The sequence below is a fragment of the Botrytis byssoidea genome (assembly GCF_014898295.1).
Source record: "Botrytis byssoidea strain MUCL 94 chromosome Unknown BBYS_015, whole genome shotgun sequence".
Lineage (NCBI taxonomy): Eukaryota > Fungi > Ascomycota > Leotiomycetes > Helotiales > Sclerotiniaceae > Botrytis > Botrytis byssoidea.
In genome coordinates this window covers 779,231-799,178 of record NW_024065856.1, presented here as the reverse complement: position 1 = coordinate 799,178, position 19,948 = coordinate 779,231, and the positions used below count along the sequence as shown (strand labels likewise).

Genomic DNA, 19,948 nt, shown 5'->3' with positions numbered 1-19,948 from the left:
CGAGAATGCTACTCTTCATCTGTGATCTATTATGTACCGATTACTACAGTAAATTCGGCGAGTGTTGTATTCTGAATGGTAGGATACGTGACTGTGCGTGATATTCCATGATTCATATATTCTCTCAACTAAGAATACTCAAGCTTTTAATCAAGGCCATAATCCGAATAACTGGATGACTTGAGAAGCTACTCCTACTCCTTATTATTACGTGATTCACCAAGTTTCGAAACCTTCATCCTGCATCATCTTCAAATATGCATCTTCATTTGCCGCTTCTTTCTCAAATCCCTCGCTTCTGAAGATTCTGTGATAACCATTTACATCTCTACAACCTTCACAATCTTCCGCACAATCACTGCACCCCTGCCTCACCAATACCTTGATTCTCGAGCAGCGCTCCTTCGACGTTACGCCTGCAACTTTTTCCTCTCTCCAATCGAACATAAATCCATGATTGTAGATAGGTCCATCCACACTCACGAATATGCCTTTATACATAGCCTCGTACATATAATCATACGCCAAACCCATTCTGATCCCCTCCTTCTTCTCAACCTTGACGTCCCAGAAAAAAAGTCCCTGTTTATCAACCCTGGTGTAATCAATCAACATTTCTTCAAGTGGGGGTTGACGCAGTAGCATTTTACGCCAACTAGCATCGGATCTCCTATAAGCCATCGCAATGCCGGGTGAAGAACCCCATTCCAGATCGTCGAAAGTTTCATGGCCGATTTGATTCCATGGTTCTTCTTCAATAGTATAAAACCAATCTGGGAATTTCTCGGCCAGTAAAGGATTAAGCGTAACCTCTGTATCTCGGGGAGCAGGTTTGAAGAAAAGACATTCTTGCAGATGGGGGGATGTTTGGATTATCTCTGCCCATTGTTTGGAAACGCGCTGGGATAGGAGCAGAGTTCTGACGTCGAGATGGGAGAGAATCTTGGTGAGGATCTCAGGGACGTAGAGGGGATTGGGGGTTTCGGTGGACATGTTGATGTTTGAGATTTGGGTATTGAGTATTGAGTATTGGTTTACTGGCACTTTTTTTGGATCAAGAATTACAATGACTAGTGTTTCCATGCAAAGATACTGGATATGAGAGCGATGGGTTCGAAAAGTCAGGTGCAGAAGATAACATCACGTGGCTGTATGTGAAGCTCAGCCATAGAACTAAGAGTGGCGCAGTTGAAGTAGCACTAGACTAGACGATAGGTTAACCGAAACAGCTACAGTATTCTCTTTACTCATTCATCCATCCACCTGCGTTGCGCAAATCTATCAATGTGACGGCGCTGAGGATGTGACTCACTTATTACTATTATATTCCTGAGGCTCTGATTCAACTTGAATGCGTAACCTTATATGTTGTGTGTTGAAGTTACATGAGATGTTTTCTGGTTCCGAAACATGTGAGTCAGGCCGACGAGATCGACATCGGAAAGCGGCAACCAAAGCTTGAGGAAGGTCTGTTGGGTCTTGGTATTTTCTACTCCATATCCATGCATATCAACTATTTAACGACAGCCTCCTCGATTGAATTTAATGCCATCGAAATCAGGTTCAGTACTTTGATAAATTTAATTGTGATTTTCGTTCCTTTGTTTAATTCGAATCTATTTTAATTTGTTTCTTTAAAAATCGATTGTCCATCCGAATTATCGAGGCGAAAAGGAAAAATGTTGTCTCAAGGAGAATCAGCAACCACCATTTTGTGTTCGTGTAAACAAACGAGATTTCACATCGAGAATCCAGTTTATCAGGAGGTAAATACTTCCATTCTCTTAGCGATGTTTGAAGATCATTCCAATTGAAGTCCAATTCTGATCAATACACATCGTAGCTCGATATTGAAGGTTTAAACATCACGGTTACATCTTCGGGTAAATCAGGCGTGAAATTAAAGGGAAAATCTAAAGCAGAAGGTCTTGAAATTCTATCCAATGCGAGTTTGAAACTTAAAGCTGGAATATGCTATGCATTGATTGGAAGAAACGGCACAGGAAAATCGAGTATGTCTCCCCTTTTCCATCTTGAGCGAAGGGAAATGAGATTCCTAATAATTGGTGCCACATGAAGCTTTGTTGAAGGCCATTGCGGAGAAATTGATCCCCGGTATTCCTGTACAGACTAGGATATCCATCTTGCAGCAAACAGATGCAGATTCAAAAGATGTCGGTGACGAAGGGGGTAGTGAGTCTCAAGAAAATGGGGGAAGTAAGTTGTCAGTATTGGCAGAAGTTATCGACAGGGCTACTTCAAAAAGTGAAATTCAACATGAAGTTGATGGTATGTCTTGGCATCCCAATTTTTGCATTTGCACGATCTATATGGGCATTGACTAAACCCTTTAGTTTTGTCCAAGGCTGTGGATAGTCAAGAAGATGCATTGGCACCTGTTCGGGCATTTCGGAAAGTACAGCATGAAAGACTGAAGAAGGAATTATTCGAGAAAGATAAGGATGCTAGACTCCGGAGTGGAACACGTGGCATGGCAGCAAGAAAAGCATTGATTGCCTTTGAAAAAATTGTTGCGGATTCCGAGGAACGGTAAGTGGGCATGAACCAAATTGGCGTGCGACTTCTAAACCATGATATAGAATCAAACAAAAAGATGAGGAGATTGATGAAATCACGATCAAAGAAGAGACAGATCTAGCAGCAGAACTCCTTGCAGAGTTACAACTACAGCTAGAGCCCACCAGACTAGCCGACATCGAATCAAAAGCACGAATTATCCTCTCCGGTCTGGGGTTTCCCAAAGCAAACCTAGAAGAGCCAGTCAATACCCTATCCGGCGGATGGAGAATGCGTACAAATCTCGCTTCTATTCTTCTCCAACCAACAGATATTCTAATCCTCGACGAGCCTACCAATTTCCTCGATCTTCTCGGTATCATCTGGTTACAAAAATATCTCGAAACCCTCAAGGAATCTACCCCCACTCCTCCAACCATTGTAATTGTTTCTCACGACCGCGATTTCATCACCGCTACGTCTCAAGAACTTATTATTCTGCGCAGCCAAGCGCTGACTTATTTCCGTGGATCCTTGGCTACATATGAATCCACCATCCGCGAGAAAACTCTTTATTTAACAAAAATGCGCGACGCTCAAGAAAAGCAAAAATCACACATCCAACAAACCATTCAGCAAAATATCAAACAAGGAAAAGCAACTGGTGATGAGAATAAACTCCGCCAAGCTAAATCTCGTCAAAAGAAATTAGATAATCGAATGGGCATGGAGGTATCCGCCAAAGGAACCCGATTCAAACTCAACCGCGATCTAGCTGGCTATCATTTAACAGCGAGAGAAGAGATCGAGATTCCATCCGAGGAAAGAGGCATTTCGATGATGATCCCTCTAGCACCTGACTTACGATTTCCCGGCCCATTGCTCTCATTAGAAAACATCTCATTTCGCTACCCAACTTCCGGATCTTCAAAAAGCACTGCCCCACCCGCACCATTCGTTCTAGAAAACGTCAATCTCACCATCCACATGGGTGATCGCATTGGAATCGTGGGCCTCAACGGCGCCGGAAAATCCACCCTCCTCTCCCTCCTTACCGAAACCGCCAAACCTACCAAGGGAACCCTCACCAAACATCCTCGCTTACGACTCGCATACTACTCTCAGAACTCTGTCGAAGATCTGCAAGTTCTCTCGCACAGCACTCCAGAGCTCACGGCTCTCTCGCTCCTGACATCCGATATCTCCGGTGTGCTCTCGGAGCAGGAAATTCGTGGGATTCTGAATGGTTTGGGTCTGCAGGGACGAATTGTCTCGGATGTTCCGATTGGTAAGTTGTCTGGTGGTCAGCTTGTACGGTTGGCGTTGGCGAGGTTGGTGTGGAAGGAACCGCAGTTATTGGTTCTAGATGAGGTGACGACGCATCTGGATTTTTGGACGGTCAGAGCCGTGGGGGAGGTGATGAGGGGGTGGAATGGAGGTGTTGTGGTGGTTAGTCATGATCGGTGGTTGGTTAGGAAAGTGGTGGAGGGGTGGAAGGAGGGGGAGGGAGAAGAGGAGGAAGATGAGGAGGATGAGGAGGATGAGGAGCAGAGGAGGAGATTGGTTTACGTTGTTAAAGGTGGTGGGGTAAAGGTGTTAGAGGGTGGTGTGAGTGAGTTTGAGAGGAGTCTGGAGAAGAGAGTTGATAAGTTGATGAAGTGAACGTATTACGTTCCAAATTTATTGAGTTGCGTTAATTATAGTCATGTACTCAATCCCGCAAAAAGTGGTTGACATCAAGTAATGTGGTAAATTCATTCTCTTTCGCAATGATCTCTATTTGAGCCGAATACTTTCAATAGTGCAAAGAGCAGTTCTGATTTAAACCCTTTCAGCCACCATGTTTGGGGAGTCTTCAGACTTAGAACACCCCCCCCCCCCCCCCCCGTCGCACACATATCATCACACACCTCTCTAATACTCTTCATTTCCTTAAACCATCAAACTAGATCTCATCAAAAGTCAAAATTCTATTATCATTAATTATTAACTATAGTCCTTGGAAGTGGATTAATTTAGCCTATGTAGATGCTGATCTAGGATTCTGTTGGCATCTTTGAGGAAATTTCGAAGTCGCATATTGATGGGTTGATTGTGAGATTGAAGTGAGGGCTTTGATTTAATTTGTTTCCTTTGGGTGGAGATTCTGAGAAATGTGTATAGATATTCTGTGCTGGTAATTAGGAAGGGGTGGGGGTTTTGCGAGGGGGGAGAGGCGAGCAAAGGAAGGTGGGTGGTGAGACTTGAGTTGGAAATAAGAGATGCTGATCCCATGACTATGATTGGAGTCATGATGTTGTTGATGGGACTGGGAGGAGTAAAACGTCCCTCGAATATTTATTTTCTTAGGAGAGGACGTAGATTAAGCATTTTTCTTCATCTTCCTGAGTTTGTCAACCGATCTATGTGTGCGCTGTAACTTGAGATGAAGAAAAGTCCATCCCAGTCCAGCGATGAGAAGGACTTGCGCGACTATCAAAAGAAATGATAATTCTTTGATTGAGCTATTGTCTAGGAATACACAAGAATCTGATCGTGGACAGTTTCAAATTCATTGCCAACAAGTTGTTGGATCTCTTCGTTTCCACATGTGGAGATGATGGAGAAGTACGCTTTCATTTTTACTTTTACTTTCTTAGTTTTTACAATCTACGCTTACTTCTTCCATACAAATCATCTTTCAACACCGAACCATTACGTCGCTTAAACAGACCGTAAAACAATTACAAGAAAAAAAGAGCAAAAAAAGTTACTCAGTTCTCATAGCTCGCAAGTCTGTTATCTGTTAATTTTGGATGGAGGGATTTGTACTTACACCGTATGGAAGATATACCAGAATGCCCAGGCCCGGGACTTATCGTACCAGATATGGGAAGTGAATTTTTGAGATTTGAGGTATACCGTCGGATAAGATGAGTGAGGCTGTACCAGCGGGTGGTGTACCAATGAATAAGGTGTTGGAGGCGTAGATTGGTGCCGTGAATACCTGTGGATAAGACTTATGGCGTTGATGCCGTTAAATAAGTGTTTGTCTGTAATTTGATGTTAGCATGTTGGAAACTGGAAGTGAATAATCAGACCATTGAGCTATGAGTACTTTGAGTTTTTGCTTTATTTTCTTTGGGTGACGACATCTTGGGTTATGTTGATGATAATCTGCACGGCGGTGAAGGAATAGAAGGGCCGAAGATGATAGAAACTTGGGTGAAGATGAACGCATGTGTGGCCGCATGTCCATCTTGGTAGTTTGGTTGGTTTTATGCTCTATTGTTTCATGGATAGAGGATTTACATTCAGCTATCATTCAGTTACTGTCAATCATTACTGTGCAGATTACTGCGACTCTTCTGGGTACATATAACCATAATGTCTGGATGTTACTGATTCACTCAAAGTCATCTCCCCCTTTTTCAAGCGATGATTAACCGTACGTTCTTATTCACGTCTGGATACAAACCGTAAACATTACGATGATTGCAACACATACTGCTTTATTTCCAATACGCCAAACCGTAACGCCTGCATCGTGCATCTAGCAATGTAGCACTTATCGTTGGCTGTATATATTTTGGGTTATAACCTCCCCAAGTTCCAGTCAGCGCAATAACTTCTGAACTTGTTCATCTCTTAAATTTAATCAGAATAACAATCAGTCAGTATTCTCCAACACTCGATTGTTGAATGACAGTTTCCGCTCATTATTCACACCTCGAGCATCCTCACACACAAACCCCCATTCTACCCCTTGTAGAGATATATCACCCATAACTACAATCCATATTTTAACCACGACACTCTTCACAAGATGTGCAACATCTGCCAGAAGATCGAAGCCATCAAGTCAATCGACTCCATCCTTCTCAAACCCCTCAAAGTCATTCTCACCAAATTACACGAGCGCATCGAGCCCGAACTGGGAGACTCTTTCCTCCGCCGCGAAGCACGTATCCACTCCATCAAGAAGAACATCCAATGTCTTGAAATCGGTCCTTTGAAACCCATCATCAAACTCATCGTGTCTGATCTCGATTCCGAGCTCCGTAAACTCGCAGTCAGCAAGGTCGATCACCCTGCCTATCGAACTGTTGGAACATACAACAATTTAACGACGAAGATCGGACCGGATGATAGCTCTAGTATTAGAGCATGGGTGGAAAATCGAGCTGAAGAAGCTAAAGAAACGAAAGCAGTGAAGAAGATGGTGGCTTTTCAAGAAAAGTCCAAGACCCATCGCAGTTTAAGAGCTCAAAATATTGCGAGAATCCAGCATGATTCAGTGACAGGACCAAATTATGCGGCCGGCCTGGGATCATCAACAGAGTCGGAGTATCTGTCAGGAACGGATGATATGTCAGAGATCGATTATATGGAGCTTGATGATCGGCTACCTGTTCCAGGAGCTGTGGAATGGTCAACTCATGTTGTGGATCAGTGGTTTGAGAAGAATGGAGAGAATGTTTTGTTAAGCGAGGGGGCTGTACAGGCTGAGAATGCACCTAGAAAACATAGGAAGCATAGGAAACATAGGAAGTATGCGAAGCGGGAGTAGAGTACTTCTAGAGTAATGCGGTGGTTTTATGAATGGATGGATGATAGAGTATGAATAATTACCAATACATATTATTCATTTTGAGAGAACTAAAAAGAAGCGTCAATTTATTGCGCATTGAATGGTGAGATGATGGCTTGTAGACAAACACGTATTCAAGATATGTCATAGAAACTTCAGAATTTTAGTATTCTGTGTTGAAACTTTTATATTATACCATCTGATATGATAATACTTGAACGAGTCGTTGCTCAGATTCATGCTAGCTTAGATGTGAATCACGTAGTAAGATCGTATCTTAAAATAATAACCAGACTGATCACACCTTGAGTATAAATTCTTTAAGTAAAGTTCCCATCACTCATTGACCAGAATTCCATACAACTCCAATGATATCGTATCGCATTTTCTATTCTCCAAACCTCCCATTGTCACACATTGTATACGAGACTTCTAAAATATACCATCTGAACGATTTCGCAGAAGATTCAGCTATTACTACTCTTCTAAGCTAACAATTCACCACTTTCATCATACGTATAAATTCTGACTTGTCAGCCTAGCTATTTTATCCATGCCTTCCTGATATCCCCCCAAAATGCATCTCAACATACCCACACATCTCCTCCCATCTCCTCCCATATACCAAAAAAAACGTCAAGACTGTTTACTGCCTGCCGCCCTGTGGTAGGAAAGTTAATATTCGAAACAAAGAGAAATTAAATATAAATCTTTATATAAATTTTTTGATACGTGTATTACAATATTAATGATATAGTCGTCACTGACGATACACTCACTCCATTTGCGACGGATAGAATCAGTACTTTTACGACCTGTTTATTGTTGATTTTTAATAAATAAAAGAAAATAAGGGCTCTGGAGAGCCTTAGAGATTATTCCAATATTAGAATAGAGGGAAAGGTGAACAGAAGGATATATCTGTAGGAGGAAGACGAGCGTAGAAGCTAGAAGGAGAAGGGGAGCAAGTATAGATACTAAAGGGTAAATGAAATTAGTCGAAAATCTCAAGGGGGGTTAGTCCACAGATCGTATCACTACACTTTCGATTTATTTTTCAATCGAAAGCTTTATTACTATATCATACAATATAGAATATATTGAATAAATAGAAGCCTAATTTAACTTAAATATAAATGGATTTTTCTATTCGAAAATTATTACTTTAAACTAAAGCTTGATAATATTTCAAATTTAAGAAATTCATTAAAACCCTATGAATTAGAATAAGTTTTATAGAATACAAAGATTTAGATTAATTATATTGATATCATAGAATAATTTTTAATATAAAATTAAGCTCTAAAGATTTTATTATAATTAACAAAGTGGCCACTTTGTTAACCACGGATTCTGCTATCACAGGGACCTCATATATTCAACCAAAGCCTTCACAGCCGTTATTTGCTGGAGTTCAACTCTCAATAGAATATTCATTTTGATTTCCATTTCGATCGCCACCTTTACCATCCACCATCCACCAAATTGATTCATTATCCATGGTCTATCCTCACCCCTTCCCCTTTCCCTTTACTTCATTCCAATTACTCCCATCCTTTTACCTTCTCTTCTTCCTGTCAATTCTCATCTCCCATCTACATCACCTCCAACCCATCCTTCCGAGAATCAAATCGATTTAAAGATTCTCCTTTCATTCTCCTTCAAAATGATTTAGAATTCCGAAATACACTCAACTACAAGATTTCTCTACCCCCTCCATTCTCCATAATCATTCAATTTTCTAGGTTTTATCCATCACACAGATCAATCCAATGTGAAAACCACCCGGTAATTTCCTCACAAACCCCTTTCCACTCAACACAAACTCCATGAAAATGATTTTATTCTTTCCACTTTTGTTGTTTGCAAAGTGATACGTTATTGAGAATACGATATCATATACAAACTAGAAATTCACAACATATGAATGTAAGGAAGCTACAAGAAATACAGGAGATAGAATAATCCATCATATATCATAACTAACACTTCAAAATAAAACTACATACAAAAGAATAATCAATAAATAGATTTTCTCATCATAAATACGTCCACTCCCTCTCCAATAAGATTGTCCTATCTTACACACACACGTGCATACATACACACATAAACCCCTGTCATCATAAACTATCCCAAGTTCTAAACCCTAAATCAAAAGAACCAAACCCATCATACCCACCGCAACCCACATACCCATGCCCTTAACCAATGTCTCCGCACCTCCCTCAAAAGTAACCGCGCTTGGGTTCGCTACCGGGGTCTGCGTCGTCACGCTTCCACTCTTCGCGCTGGTGCTCGCACCTTCCGCTTTAACCACGTACGAACTTGGTTTTGGCACTCTGGTGATCGACGATGCGGTACCAGTGGCGACCAAGGTGCCGTTTCCAGCACCGTAAGGTGGCGCCACGCTGTATGGTGGTGCGATGCTGGTGGCGGGAGATGGGGATGCGATTGCAACGGGGACGACGGTGATGACTGAAGGAGCGATGATGGCGGAGATGGTGGTGGTTTGGGAATTGATTAGAGTGGAGATTAGGGTTGTGTAGACGCTTGTTGGGGATGCGGCTTCGGGATTAGCAGCGGATGAGGATGCTCCGATGACTGGGACTGAGGTTACGATTCCAGCGGCGGAAGAAGCCCCCTTGGTTGGAATTGCTGACGATACACCGGCGATAGATGAAGCTCCAATTGAAGGGATCGAACTGAAAGCGGCAGCGGTGGAAGAGATCTTGACAGCTGGTACTGAGGTCTCGATTCCAGCAGCAGAAGAGGCGCCAGAGGAAGGTACATTGACAGGGGCGCTAGAAACAGTGATTGGATACACGGAAGTGTATGATGAGATAGTCTCAGTTGTGACTTGGCCAGATCTAGCCGTACAATCTGTTACACTTGGGGCACATGAGGTGATAGTATAAACAGATGTCTGGTAGACAGTTGAAGTTCCATATGAAGTAACTGTTGTGGTTGGAACGGGAACTCCGGTGGAGGAAGATGTCGAGCTAACAATACCACCATTTCCACTGGTTTCAGTTACAGGGCAAACGGTAGTGTAAGAGGAAATTGTCTCGGTGGTTACGGAACCAATTCTCCCTGGGCAATCGGTTATGGTGGCTGCGCAAGATGTGATGGTATAAACAGAGGTTACGTAAGCTGTAGAGGTGGTGTATTGGACAATCGAAGTAATTGGCGATGTAGCACTTCCTTGGGCCGAAGATGAGGATACTGGAGATGTGGATGTGGTAAGTCCTTGAGCGGAAGAGGATGATGTTTGCGATGCAGTAACTCCTGGAGCCGAAGATGATTTTGAAGATACGGAAATTCCCTCAGCAGATGATGTCGAGGTGGTAGTGGCAGTGACAGGGCAGACAGTAGTGTAAGAGGAAATAGTTTCAGTGGTTACAGATCCAATTCTTCCTGGGCAGTCAGTAACTGTTGCGGCACAAGAAGTAATAGTATAGACTGTAGTAGCATAGGCTGTCGAAGTAGTATACTGAATAGCCGAAGTTATTGAACCAGTTCCGGATGAAATAGATTCAGTAGCCGAGATAGAACCAGTTGCTGAGGTTACAGATCCGCTGTTGGTAGTAGATCCAGTTGAGAGCTCACTGCTACCAGTCGTCGAAGATCCTACCACGGTTGATTCAGTTGCGCTAAATCCAGGTCCAGTTTCGGTGGCGGTACCTGAAGATACAGTGATTCCCTCGACTGAAGATGTAGCGCTAGAAGCTGGAGTAGTTTCTGAGTGACTGTAGGTACTGTTTCCATATGGAGCAGTAGATGAGATAACGATGGAAGAAGTGGATCCCGGATATCCTGATGGGCCTGCAGATGATGTCTTGGTCTTGGTCTTGGTCTTAGTCTTGGATCTGCTCTTGCAAGATTTAACACCTGTTCCAAGTGATTTGGTAGGGAGTGGTTTGCTAGATTGACCGGTACCAACAACGGAAGACTTGGTTGGGTATGGCTTGGTGGATGCTCCAGTACCAACTACAGAAGACTTAGTTGGATATGGCTTGGTGGATGCTCCAGTACCAACTACAGAAGACTTAGTTGGATATGGCTTGGTGGATGCTCCAGTACCAACTACAGAAGACTTAGTTGGATATGGCTTGGACGAATGAACACTTCCACTAGTAGTAGAATTAAAGGAGTACACTGAAGTATGACCGGAAGATGGCTTAGCGGAGTGAGACTTTGAAGTATAGCCTGTTGCGATGCTTGTAGATTTGGAAGAATGTCCGGTGAAAGTGTAGCTACCAGTGGGCTCTGAAGAATGAACTGGCAATGTGCCACTTCCAGCTGGCTTTGAGGAATGGACTTGCGAATGGGTCAAAGAAGATGTTGCATTGTGAGAGTATCCTGGAATGGTGTAGCCAGATGATGCTTGAGTTGGCAAAACTTCAGAAGAAGTCGAAAATTCTGCAGCGGAAGATTCCAATGATGAAGAGGATGTGGTTACCGAGGTCTCTGAAACTGATGTAGAAGTAAGCGATGGAGTGGTTGAGGTCTCCGACAAAGTCGAGGTTGTAGCAGTCGAAGATTCCGAAGAAACCAAAGTTGGTGTGGCAGAAGATTCCGAAGCCGAGGTCGAAGTAGTTGAGATCGAGATCACGGTGCTACTAGCAGCAGCAGATGACTCAGTCGACGTTAGAACACTAGAAGTAGTAGAAACTTCTGAAGTAGAGCTGGAACTACTAATAGTAGTGCTGTGAACAATCGAGGATGTCGAAGTGGGAGGAGGTGGTGCGTAGGGATCCAAACAAGACTTAATAAATCCGTGGTAAGAATCTCCGTTAAGTTCCGCATCTGTGTTTTCTTGAGAATATGTAGCCTCCCAAATCATGACACCTCCAAATTGAGGTTTGTGGTGATAAGATTCAATCAAGCTTTGAGCCTCGAGTGGAGAAATGTAGTCAGATGCGGTTCCTGCCAAGGGAGAACCGAGAAGACCAAGATAGATTAAGGCACCAGCACTTGCACCACTGTTAATGGTTGACACCCATTTATCATAGGTAAATGATAGGGAGTCTTCTTGTCCAGTTAAAGCATAGTTGTCGGCCCATTGACGAGCTGTGCATTGGGCTGCGGCATTGTTGTAAAATTGAATCCACAAAAGATCAAATTGGGCACCAGCAATCATGGCTCCCATATTTGGCTCTGGCAATGGACATTGTGGAGCTCCTGAAATAAGATATTTCTTCGATGGGTTCTCGGCGAAATGTTCTCGGAGTCTGTTGATCATGGCGATGTAACCTTCGGAGTAATCTGATGGATGTCAGTGGTGTTATTATACGAGTCATTTTGGTAGTCTATCTTACCAGTAGGACCAAACTCGATATCGAAATCAAATCCATCAATATCAATATGAACACTAGGATCAGTTCCATAGTAACCACCATCCATTGGTCTAATTCCACCAGCATCCACCCAAGATTGTTTGAAAGGTCCATAACTTCCCCATAAGAAATCGGCGAAGTATTCTCCGTCAGCTGCACCTGTGAGTTGATAAGTGTTGGAAGCTCCTCCAAGAGAGAGCAATATCTTCTTTCCTAACGATTGACAGTAAGGAATTCCCTCTTGAATGCCTGGACATTGAACATAAAGTTGATCTTTCGAAGTGTCTACATCTCCCAATGGATAGCCTGGACCTGGTGTGAAGATTGGCTGACCATAACAAGCGTTACCAAAGTTCTCAGCTGGATAACCATCACCTTGTGCTGGGAAAACGTTCATAAAAGCCAATGGAATGATGTCCACTGTAGATTGCTCGCAGTAGAACGAAAGATTGGTTTGAGACGGTCCGGAACCCTATTGTCATAATCAGCAATAGTACTTTGAATCTACTTGTAAGCCATACCCAGTACAAAGCCAAATTTGCAGGTGATGATGCATCATAGAGAGCGGCAGCAGGAGCAATGAGTGCAAAAGTAGCCGCAGCCACGGTGAAAAACTTCGATGAAGACATTATTAAAAGGATATTAAGTATATACGCAAAAATGAAAGTTTCTAGAGGCCGAAGCCAGGTAAAGAATGTGGTTGGACTGGTTTGGTTGTCAAAGACAGGACGCAAACAAATGTTTGCACGGTACGATGGTCACCGGTTGATGAAAAGCTTGATGTCTAGAATTCAAAATAGAGAGGGAGAAGAGAGGAAGAAAAGGAAAAAGGAACTGTATATGACAGGGATATGTAACATTTCTCCTAATCCCGTCATTGTCGAGACCAAAATCGAACGGTTCATCGTGAGCCTGGGGGTTGCACAACGACTTCTGGCTAAATGATGCTCAGATATTGTTGAGTTGCATGTGAGGTATCCAATGACAGCCATGATACAACTCGCTAAATATGCAAAGAACGAAAGGGAAGACCGTCCAAGGCACTCTTGGCAGGTAATTTCCCGAAAGGTAAATAAATCAAGGTAGCGTGGAGATTTTGAGGTTCGAATAGCCAATGAGGAGGATGAATGGAGTTCACTTGTGAGAATAAGCCCGTCCCAGGGTGATTCTGCAGGAACGGAGTAGCTTCTTCGGCTGATTTACCCGAGGGGCAATTGTGCTTAAAGCATCAATTCGGCTGGCCCCTCAATCCACTTTGCGCGCAATGGTTACTTCATAAGGATAAACAATTGGTTGTGGGAGTGGGGATTGAACAGTGTGATAATTTCCCCAATATTGATAAAAAGTAAGATCGGTATAACGTTCTCCCATAAAGTTGGTCCGAATCATCGGGTCCTATTCAAATGTGTCATGTATACTACTAACACTACAGTCTAGAATCCTGTCCTTCATTCTTGACTTCGAAAAGTCAAAATGATTCGACTTTTGCTTCAAGATCCTATTAGTTCAAGGGGTACATAATGGGTGTGTACTTTATCTAGACGCTCATTCGATTTCATCCAAAAAAAAAACCCCTTCTTTAGATCCCGATATCCCGTCTCTTGAGTTTTGATAGATGACTAGTCAGGAACAGGATCCAAAACTAAGCGATCTGACCGCTATCACCGACTCGTGGGCCGTGTCTATTCATCCTTACGATAGGTCCACAAATCAGATAAAAGCTTGTCTTTTCTAAATAGGATCCACTAACACAATCAAGTTTCAATGTTGGCTCATGGTTGGGTAATCTTAAGCACCTAAAAGATGTCAGCAAATAGCCGAATGAAGAGATTAGTTACATTGGCATCAATTGATGTAACACCCAGCCTGAACTAGGAGCACCCGTTGCCTAAAAAGGAAGATGGGGTGAAGGATTCTTGAGAGAGTAAAATTTCTACACGCCTAGACAAAGTCCCATAACTGTACTGCGCCGCTGAGGGCCCCCTTGACAGGTAAGCACTTATAATGATACCTGTAAAATATTCGATCATACCGAGGTTTGATAATCTAAGATCAACATCCTGGAGAAGAGATAAATAGGAGTCTATCACCCAGAAATACGAAAGCACCATACATACCCAGAGATATACAGTGTCTTAACATTAACTGTGCTGATTCCCCAATATTTCACGCTGTCGAATCAAGCTTAAAATTGATCAACAAGATCGTCCATTCAATATCTATCACCCCTATCGAACTCTATCAAAGCATTGATATTCTTGGGAGTTCACCAAACCCACATGGCCACCACACCCACTTCTCTTTTTTTCCCTCTTACCGTCCGAGCCATCCCAGATTACGTGAATGATGCCTGTTGCTCATCTTGAACCCAGACCCATTGGATAAAGATATTTCCAAAACTTTAATGGGAGCGCCGGTGCAGTTCTATACGATGATTATAAGGGTAAGTATTATAAAACACACCAAAAAGCGACCGTGCTTTTCCCTATATACAAGAGCTTTAATCAATCAAAATATTATACTCTTTGAAAATTAATATAATGAATTTCAATATATTAAAGTATTATAAAGAAATATCTGAGTATATTAAATTATATTAAAATCTTGTATACATTCTATTTACTGCAATTACTATCTTGTAATACTTTTTCATAATTCTAAACAATTTTATCAAATAGTTTTCTAATATTGCTTTCCAAATCTCTTTTATAATCTTTTTAAATATATTGTAATTCATTTTATTAATAGAATAATAATTCTATATTTATTTTTTTATTCAATTCTATATATTCTCAATAAAATTGAGATTAAAAGAAAAGAGTGGCCAATTCATCTTTTCAATTTCTTTTTTAAGAAAAGTTTGAATAATAGTTTTTGTAGAATAACTTGATGTATTATTTTGTATAAATATATAATTTAGATTTAATTTTATTTAATTATATATAATGAGTATTATATATACTTAATAAGATTTAGTATTAATAAAACCCTAATCCTTTTTTCAAAATATATTTGATTCTTTATTTGATTTGCTTGAAAAATAATCTCAAAATATTCATCCAGCTTTTTTATACTCTTTTTCTAATATATATATAGAATTAAAAGCTTTATTCTTTTGATATATAATATATATCTTTCTATATAATTCCATAATTATCTATATTTCATTTAATTATAAAATAGTATTCTATTATTCTTTAGTTTAATAAATATAATCTAATACAAATTATAATTGGATTTATTGATTATTTTTTAATATAAAAGGTTTTCAAAAAATAATATAATATTTATATTCTATTTTATATAAAATAGATTAAATAATGAATTCCCTTATTCTTTTTTAAAATAATATAAAAATAATTTTTTAATATAATATATATCTATTTGTTTTTGATTTACTTATAAATTAAATAAATTAATTAACTTAATTAATAATCAAAATAAAGAATTGATTAGAATATTTTTGAGAAATTGCTTATATTTTAATAATATAATAAATCTATTTATATATTAGATTTACTTTTTTTTAAAAAAAAAAAGATTAAATCTTTTTAAATTTTATATTAATATAATATAAAATATATACTTCGATTTATTGATTTTTAATTATTTTTTGATATTCAAATATATAAGATAATAGTAATATAATAAATAATAGTATAGATCTAATATTTGAGGATATCAATAATGAATTAAATAATAATAAATTAGTTTCTTTTATTTTAATTAATTCGAATATTATTCTTTTTTAATATATTTATTATAAAAAAATATTAAAAACAATATTTCTCATAACAATTCCTAAAAGTATTTTCTAGAATTAATTCAAAACAGGTTTTTAAAAGCAATATCAAAACAGACAGAATGAATCAATTGAATCTATGTATTTCGATATCCCAGTTAAATGTGGGTCAATTAGCGTTTTACACGACTTATCCATATAACCACTGTAGAGTCTTCGAAATTGCTTTGTATTGATTGATTTGGGCCAAGAAAGATTGTACGAAGTATACACTTCTTAACTTGGATACAATAGTAGATTTGTAGTGCAGTATCTTTTTTCATATTGGACAACTTTGTAGGGTAACTTAACAACACTAACAAGTCTTAAAAATTGATAGCAAATCGAATATACAATCATGTGTGGAAGTTGTGCTGCTATTTCATGGACTAATACAATAAGGCTGAATTCAGATGTAACAACAGTTATATATTGAATGTAATGACAAGATTATGTACCAACATGGTATGTAGAAACGTAGTAATATTGAAGGCAATGTAACATGTTCATTTTCTTTTCTACAACTTTCAGCTAATGCTTGGAATATTGATATCAACAGTATTAACCGCACGCCAACGTTATGATTACATGCAGCACCAAGAAACCAAAGCTATGCAACCTGCAATTGTGCTGTTGCCGATTTTTTGGAGGTCATTTCTTCGACTATTCCATTACCAATATGACCATTTTTATATCATATCATTAGTCAATGATTCTCTAGCGATGCCCCCTTAACCACGGGTTACACACGGGAGAAACGGGAGATATACTATTAAGGTTTTCAGACAACGATCCGAGCTGTAAACTCTATATGCTGTTGAAATCAAAGGGTATGGCTTGATTAACTAACACCACATCTAAGATAGTAGCTTTAAAGAATTTATCAATTCTTTCGTTTGTGAGGTTGATTCTGGCGATAGAGTCACACCCTCAATCGATTGACGCAACTCCACGTCTGACTCCATAGCTTTCCTTATCATTTCAGCGACATAAGTTTGTCTCGGGCCGAAGAACCATTCCACAGTACTCAGTGACTCCAATAATTCCAAGAAGAAAATAGTCAGCGTCATGTGCATAAGCAGGTCTTCTTTATCCACCATTTCCATTGCCGCGAAGTAGAGTAGCCCGAGTTTCCCATCGTCCTGTGGCGATATATACTCCTTATCGACTTGGCTCATTGTTGGACGGGTGAGGTAATCAAACCCCACGGTTACCAAATGAGGAAGAATTCTCAATAAACGAGCTTGAGCAAGTGTCTTTTGTTTCTCATCCAATTGGCCGTCACCTTTTCCGATAGTCTTCAAGCTACAAAGCGAGAAGAGTATTTCGTAGATTTCGACGTCTTGGAATATTCTTCGCCAGAGCGCTCCTTGTCCTGGTGGTCGCTGAGAACCAATATCCATATTTCCTACTCCGTTTGTGATATGTGTCAATTCTCGAACAGAGTCGACATCCAAAAGTTCTCCTAGCACTTGCGTAGCTTTCTCTCCAACTCCGACATGAGGGCTGCTAAGCCATGTTCGGATATAATTCTCAACCACTCCTCTCATACCAGATAGATTTGCTACATCTGCGGCACTCTTGGTGGCCTTTTGAATAATTGTTATGGCAAGAATATTCGCAGCAGGTATGGGGGATCGAAGTGCGAGAATCAAAGCGTCTTCGGAAGCCAACTGGAGAGCCTGGGGAAATGTGATGGGCTGTAATAACTTTACGGATAAGCTGGCGAGTACTGTAGGGTCTTGTTGTGTGGTAAGGAGGATCTGAGTAATGGTAGGTAGTAGCTTCGGGATCAGAGGAGAGATGTTATATTCTAAAAGGAGATTAGAAGCCGTGAAGATTGTGGCACACGACAGCTTGCTTTGAAGCTCTTCTAGTATGTAAAGTAGAAGACAGCACATACCTGTAAGTTGCAGCTCGACGGCATCAAAGAGCTTGGTATCGATTGGGGTATCTGGAGATTTTACCAAATCCTGGAGATGAGCTTCAAGCTCCTCCAATTTGAATATGGGGGTATCGTCTATATCCATCCTGGACAATATGTTTCTGAGCCGTTGTATTATTCAATGATTGTATATTGCACAGTGATGTAAGAATCTGAGAGAGATCTTCCCAGGATTGTAAAGTCTGTTGATTATTTGAAATTAGAAGATTAATGTAGAAAAGTAAAGAGTGTTATCGATGATTATCAATAGTATAGCGTTCAAGAAGATTGTATTTAGGTAGATACAGCTTACACCAGCAGCACCCCGCCATTTTAGTTAGTTTCACCGCCCTTTTTAAAATGGCAGAAAATCTTGGGGAATAATATCTGAGGTTAGCTAAGACCAAATTCCCATCATCCCCCAATTTCTAATTTTTCTACAAAAAGTGACGCGCAAAGTTATTCAAGCAACTTGCAATCTTTGGATTTTCATTGCACTCGCGTATATCCTCGATATCACTTGCGCAAACATTTCACGTCAATTGAAGCACAATATATCACCACAAACCAGGTGCTACTCAAAACACATCCTGCCTTGTTGCGAATCATCGAAACTCGTCAATCGTCAATCGCCAATCGTCACAAGGATTTAGGAATCCAATATAGGATGGCCTTTCGTGGAGGAAGAGGAGGTGCCAGAGGAGGCGGTATAAAAGGCGCAACCTGGGAGCATGATGCTACCTTGAAATTAGACTTCACACCAAGTGAAGATTACCCAGTACGTTCCACCACACCGTCTCCAAGTCTTGGAGCCTTATCCTATCTCCAATTTGTATCATGGAATTTTGATGCGCTCATACAAAAAAATAACTACTAACACACATCTCAGCGGCATCCCAACCTCAAACGACCATCCCCTCTCACCCCCCAAGAACGCACGCAAGTAAAATACTACCGCACGCTCCGCGACAAAATACACCGCGGACCCCTCTACACGCACTCTACCAAACGCGACACCGATGCGCCCGTCCGAACCTTTGGAGAAAAGCAATTCAACGAACAATACGGCCGACAAACCAAAGCGGATTTCGATCCCTTCCTCGGCGTCGAAACATACAGCATGAAGTATCAGCGAAAAAAGCGAGCGATACCTTTAGTGAGCGGGATGAATTTTAACAAGGAGTTTTATCCGCAGGAGTTATGGTCCGTGTTGAGTGGAGAGGAGGAAGCGAAGACAGCGAAGGATAATGCTGCGTTGGCGGCGATGGGAGAGGAAGATCCTTCGGAGAAGACTCGAGCGCTGTTGGCGAAGATTCAACAGGCGACGGGGGTGGAGGGTGCAGAGGGAGAAGAGGACTTGGGAGAGGAAGAAATTGAGGAGGAGCAGGATAATGATTATGAGGATGATGAGGAGGATATGGGTGGAGATTATGATGCGGAGCAGTACTTTGAGAATGGTGAGGATGATGATGATGATGGAGGGGATGGAGGTGGAGGAGATGATTATTAATTTTGAGGGGAGGTATTCGTGCATTATATTTCAATTCGAGGCGAGGAGTTTAGGGAAAATTGGTACTTCTAAGGAAAACTATCTCGCAGAAGGGTTATGGAAACCACATCTGCTATATTGCATAGGCGTAACGATCTTCGAAAGGAGATAGGTCTCCTGAATTTTGGCAGGAAGCATCAAAGAGAGAATCAAGAAAGATACAAAGATTGTACTTGTATTAAAAATTATGTTTCACACGAGAAAAATGTATGCTTTTTATTTCTACTGCTACTGCTACTCTGGTAAAGCGAAAAGAAAAGGGGAAGAC

The 19,948-nt window shown here is 40.7% G+C and overlaps 7 protein-coding genes across 7 annotated transcripts; 3 read left to right on the top strand and 4 right to left on the bottom strand.

Moving 5' to 3' along the window:
• Positions 1-216: 216 nt before the first annotated feature.
• Positions 217-993, bottom strand: EAE97_007720 (uncharacterized protein; the record flags this gene model as incomplete). The annotated part of the gene is made up of 1 exon (XM_038878234.1): positions 217-993. One exon carries the CDS (start codon positions 991-993, stop codon positions 217-219), a length of 777 nt encoding a protein of 258 aa, XP_038731072.1.
• Positions 994-1,679: 686 nt separating this feature from the next.
• EAE97_007719 (uncharacterized protein) lies at positions 1,680-4,179 on the top strand (the record flags this gene model as incomplete). Its single annotated transcript, XM_038878233.1, has 5 exons — positions 1,680-1,766; positions 1,844-2,012; positions 2,080-2,289; positions 2,355-2,550; positions 2,601-4,179. The coding sequence occupies 5 exons, from the start codon at positions 1,680-1,682 to the stop codon at positions 4,177-4,179; spliced, it is 2,241 nt and encodes a 746-aa protein (XP_038731071.1).
• A 1,087-nt stretch (positions 4,180-5,266) lies between these two features.
• On the bottom strand, positions 5,267-5,651 carry EAE97_007718 (uncharacterized protein; the record flags this gene model as incomplete). The annotated part of the gene is made up of 3 exons (XM_038878232.1): positions 5,267-5,299; positions 5,381-5,503; positions 5,598-5,651. The coding sequence occupies 3 exons, from the start codon at positions 5,649-5,651 to the stop codon at positions 5,267-5,269; spliced, it is 210 nt and encodes a 69-aa protein (XP_038731070.1).
• A 671-nt stretch (positions 5,652-6,322) lies between these two features.
• On the top strand, positions 6,323-7,066 carry EAE97_007717 (uncharacterized protein; the record flags this gene model as incomplete). Its single annotated transcript, XM_038878231.1, has 1 exon — positions 6,323-7,066. One exon carries the CDS (start codon positions 6,323-6,325, stop codon positions 7,064-7,066), a length of 744 nt encoding a protein of 247 aa, XP_038731069.1.
• A 2,170-nt stretch (positions 7,067-9,236) lies between these two features.
• EAE97_007716 (uncharacterized protein) lies at positions 9,237-13,055 on the bottom strand (the record flags this gene model as incomplete). The annotated part of the gene is made up of 3 exons (XM_038878230.1): positions 9,237-12,355; positions 12,409-12,898; positions 12,948-13,055. The coding sequence occupies 3 exons, from the start codon at positions 13,053-13,055 to the stop codon at positions 9,237-9,239; spliced, it is 3,717 nt and encodes a 1,238-aa protein (XP_038731068.1).
• A 4,009-nt stretch (positions 13,056-17,064) lies between these two features.
• EAE97_007715 (uncharacterized protein) lies at positions 17,065-18,237 on the bottom strand (the record flags this gene model as incomplete). Its single annotated transcript, XM_038878229.1, has 2 exons — positions 17,065-18,020; positions 18,111-18,237. The coding sequence occupies 2 exons, from the start codon at positions 18,235-18,237 to the stop codon at positions 17,065-17,067; spliced, it is 1,083 nt and encodes a 360-aa protein (XP_038731067.1).
• Positions 18,238-18,798: 561 nt separating this feature from the next.
• Positions 18,799-19,641, top strand: EAE97_007714 (uncharacterized protein; the record flags this gene model as incomplete). The annotated part of the gene is made up of 2 exons (XM_038878228.1): positions 18,799-18,909; positions 19,021-19,641. 2 exons carry the CDS (start codon positions 18,799-18,801, stop codon positions 19,639-19,641), a joined length of 732 nt encoding a protein of 243 aa, XP_038731066.1.
• Between the last annotated feature and the right edge of the window lie 307 nt (positions 19,642-19,948).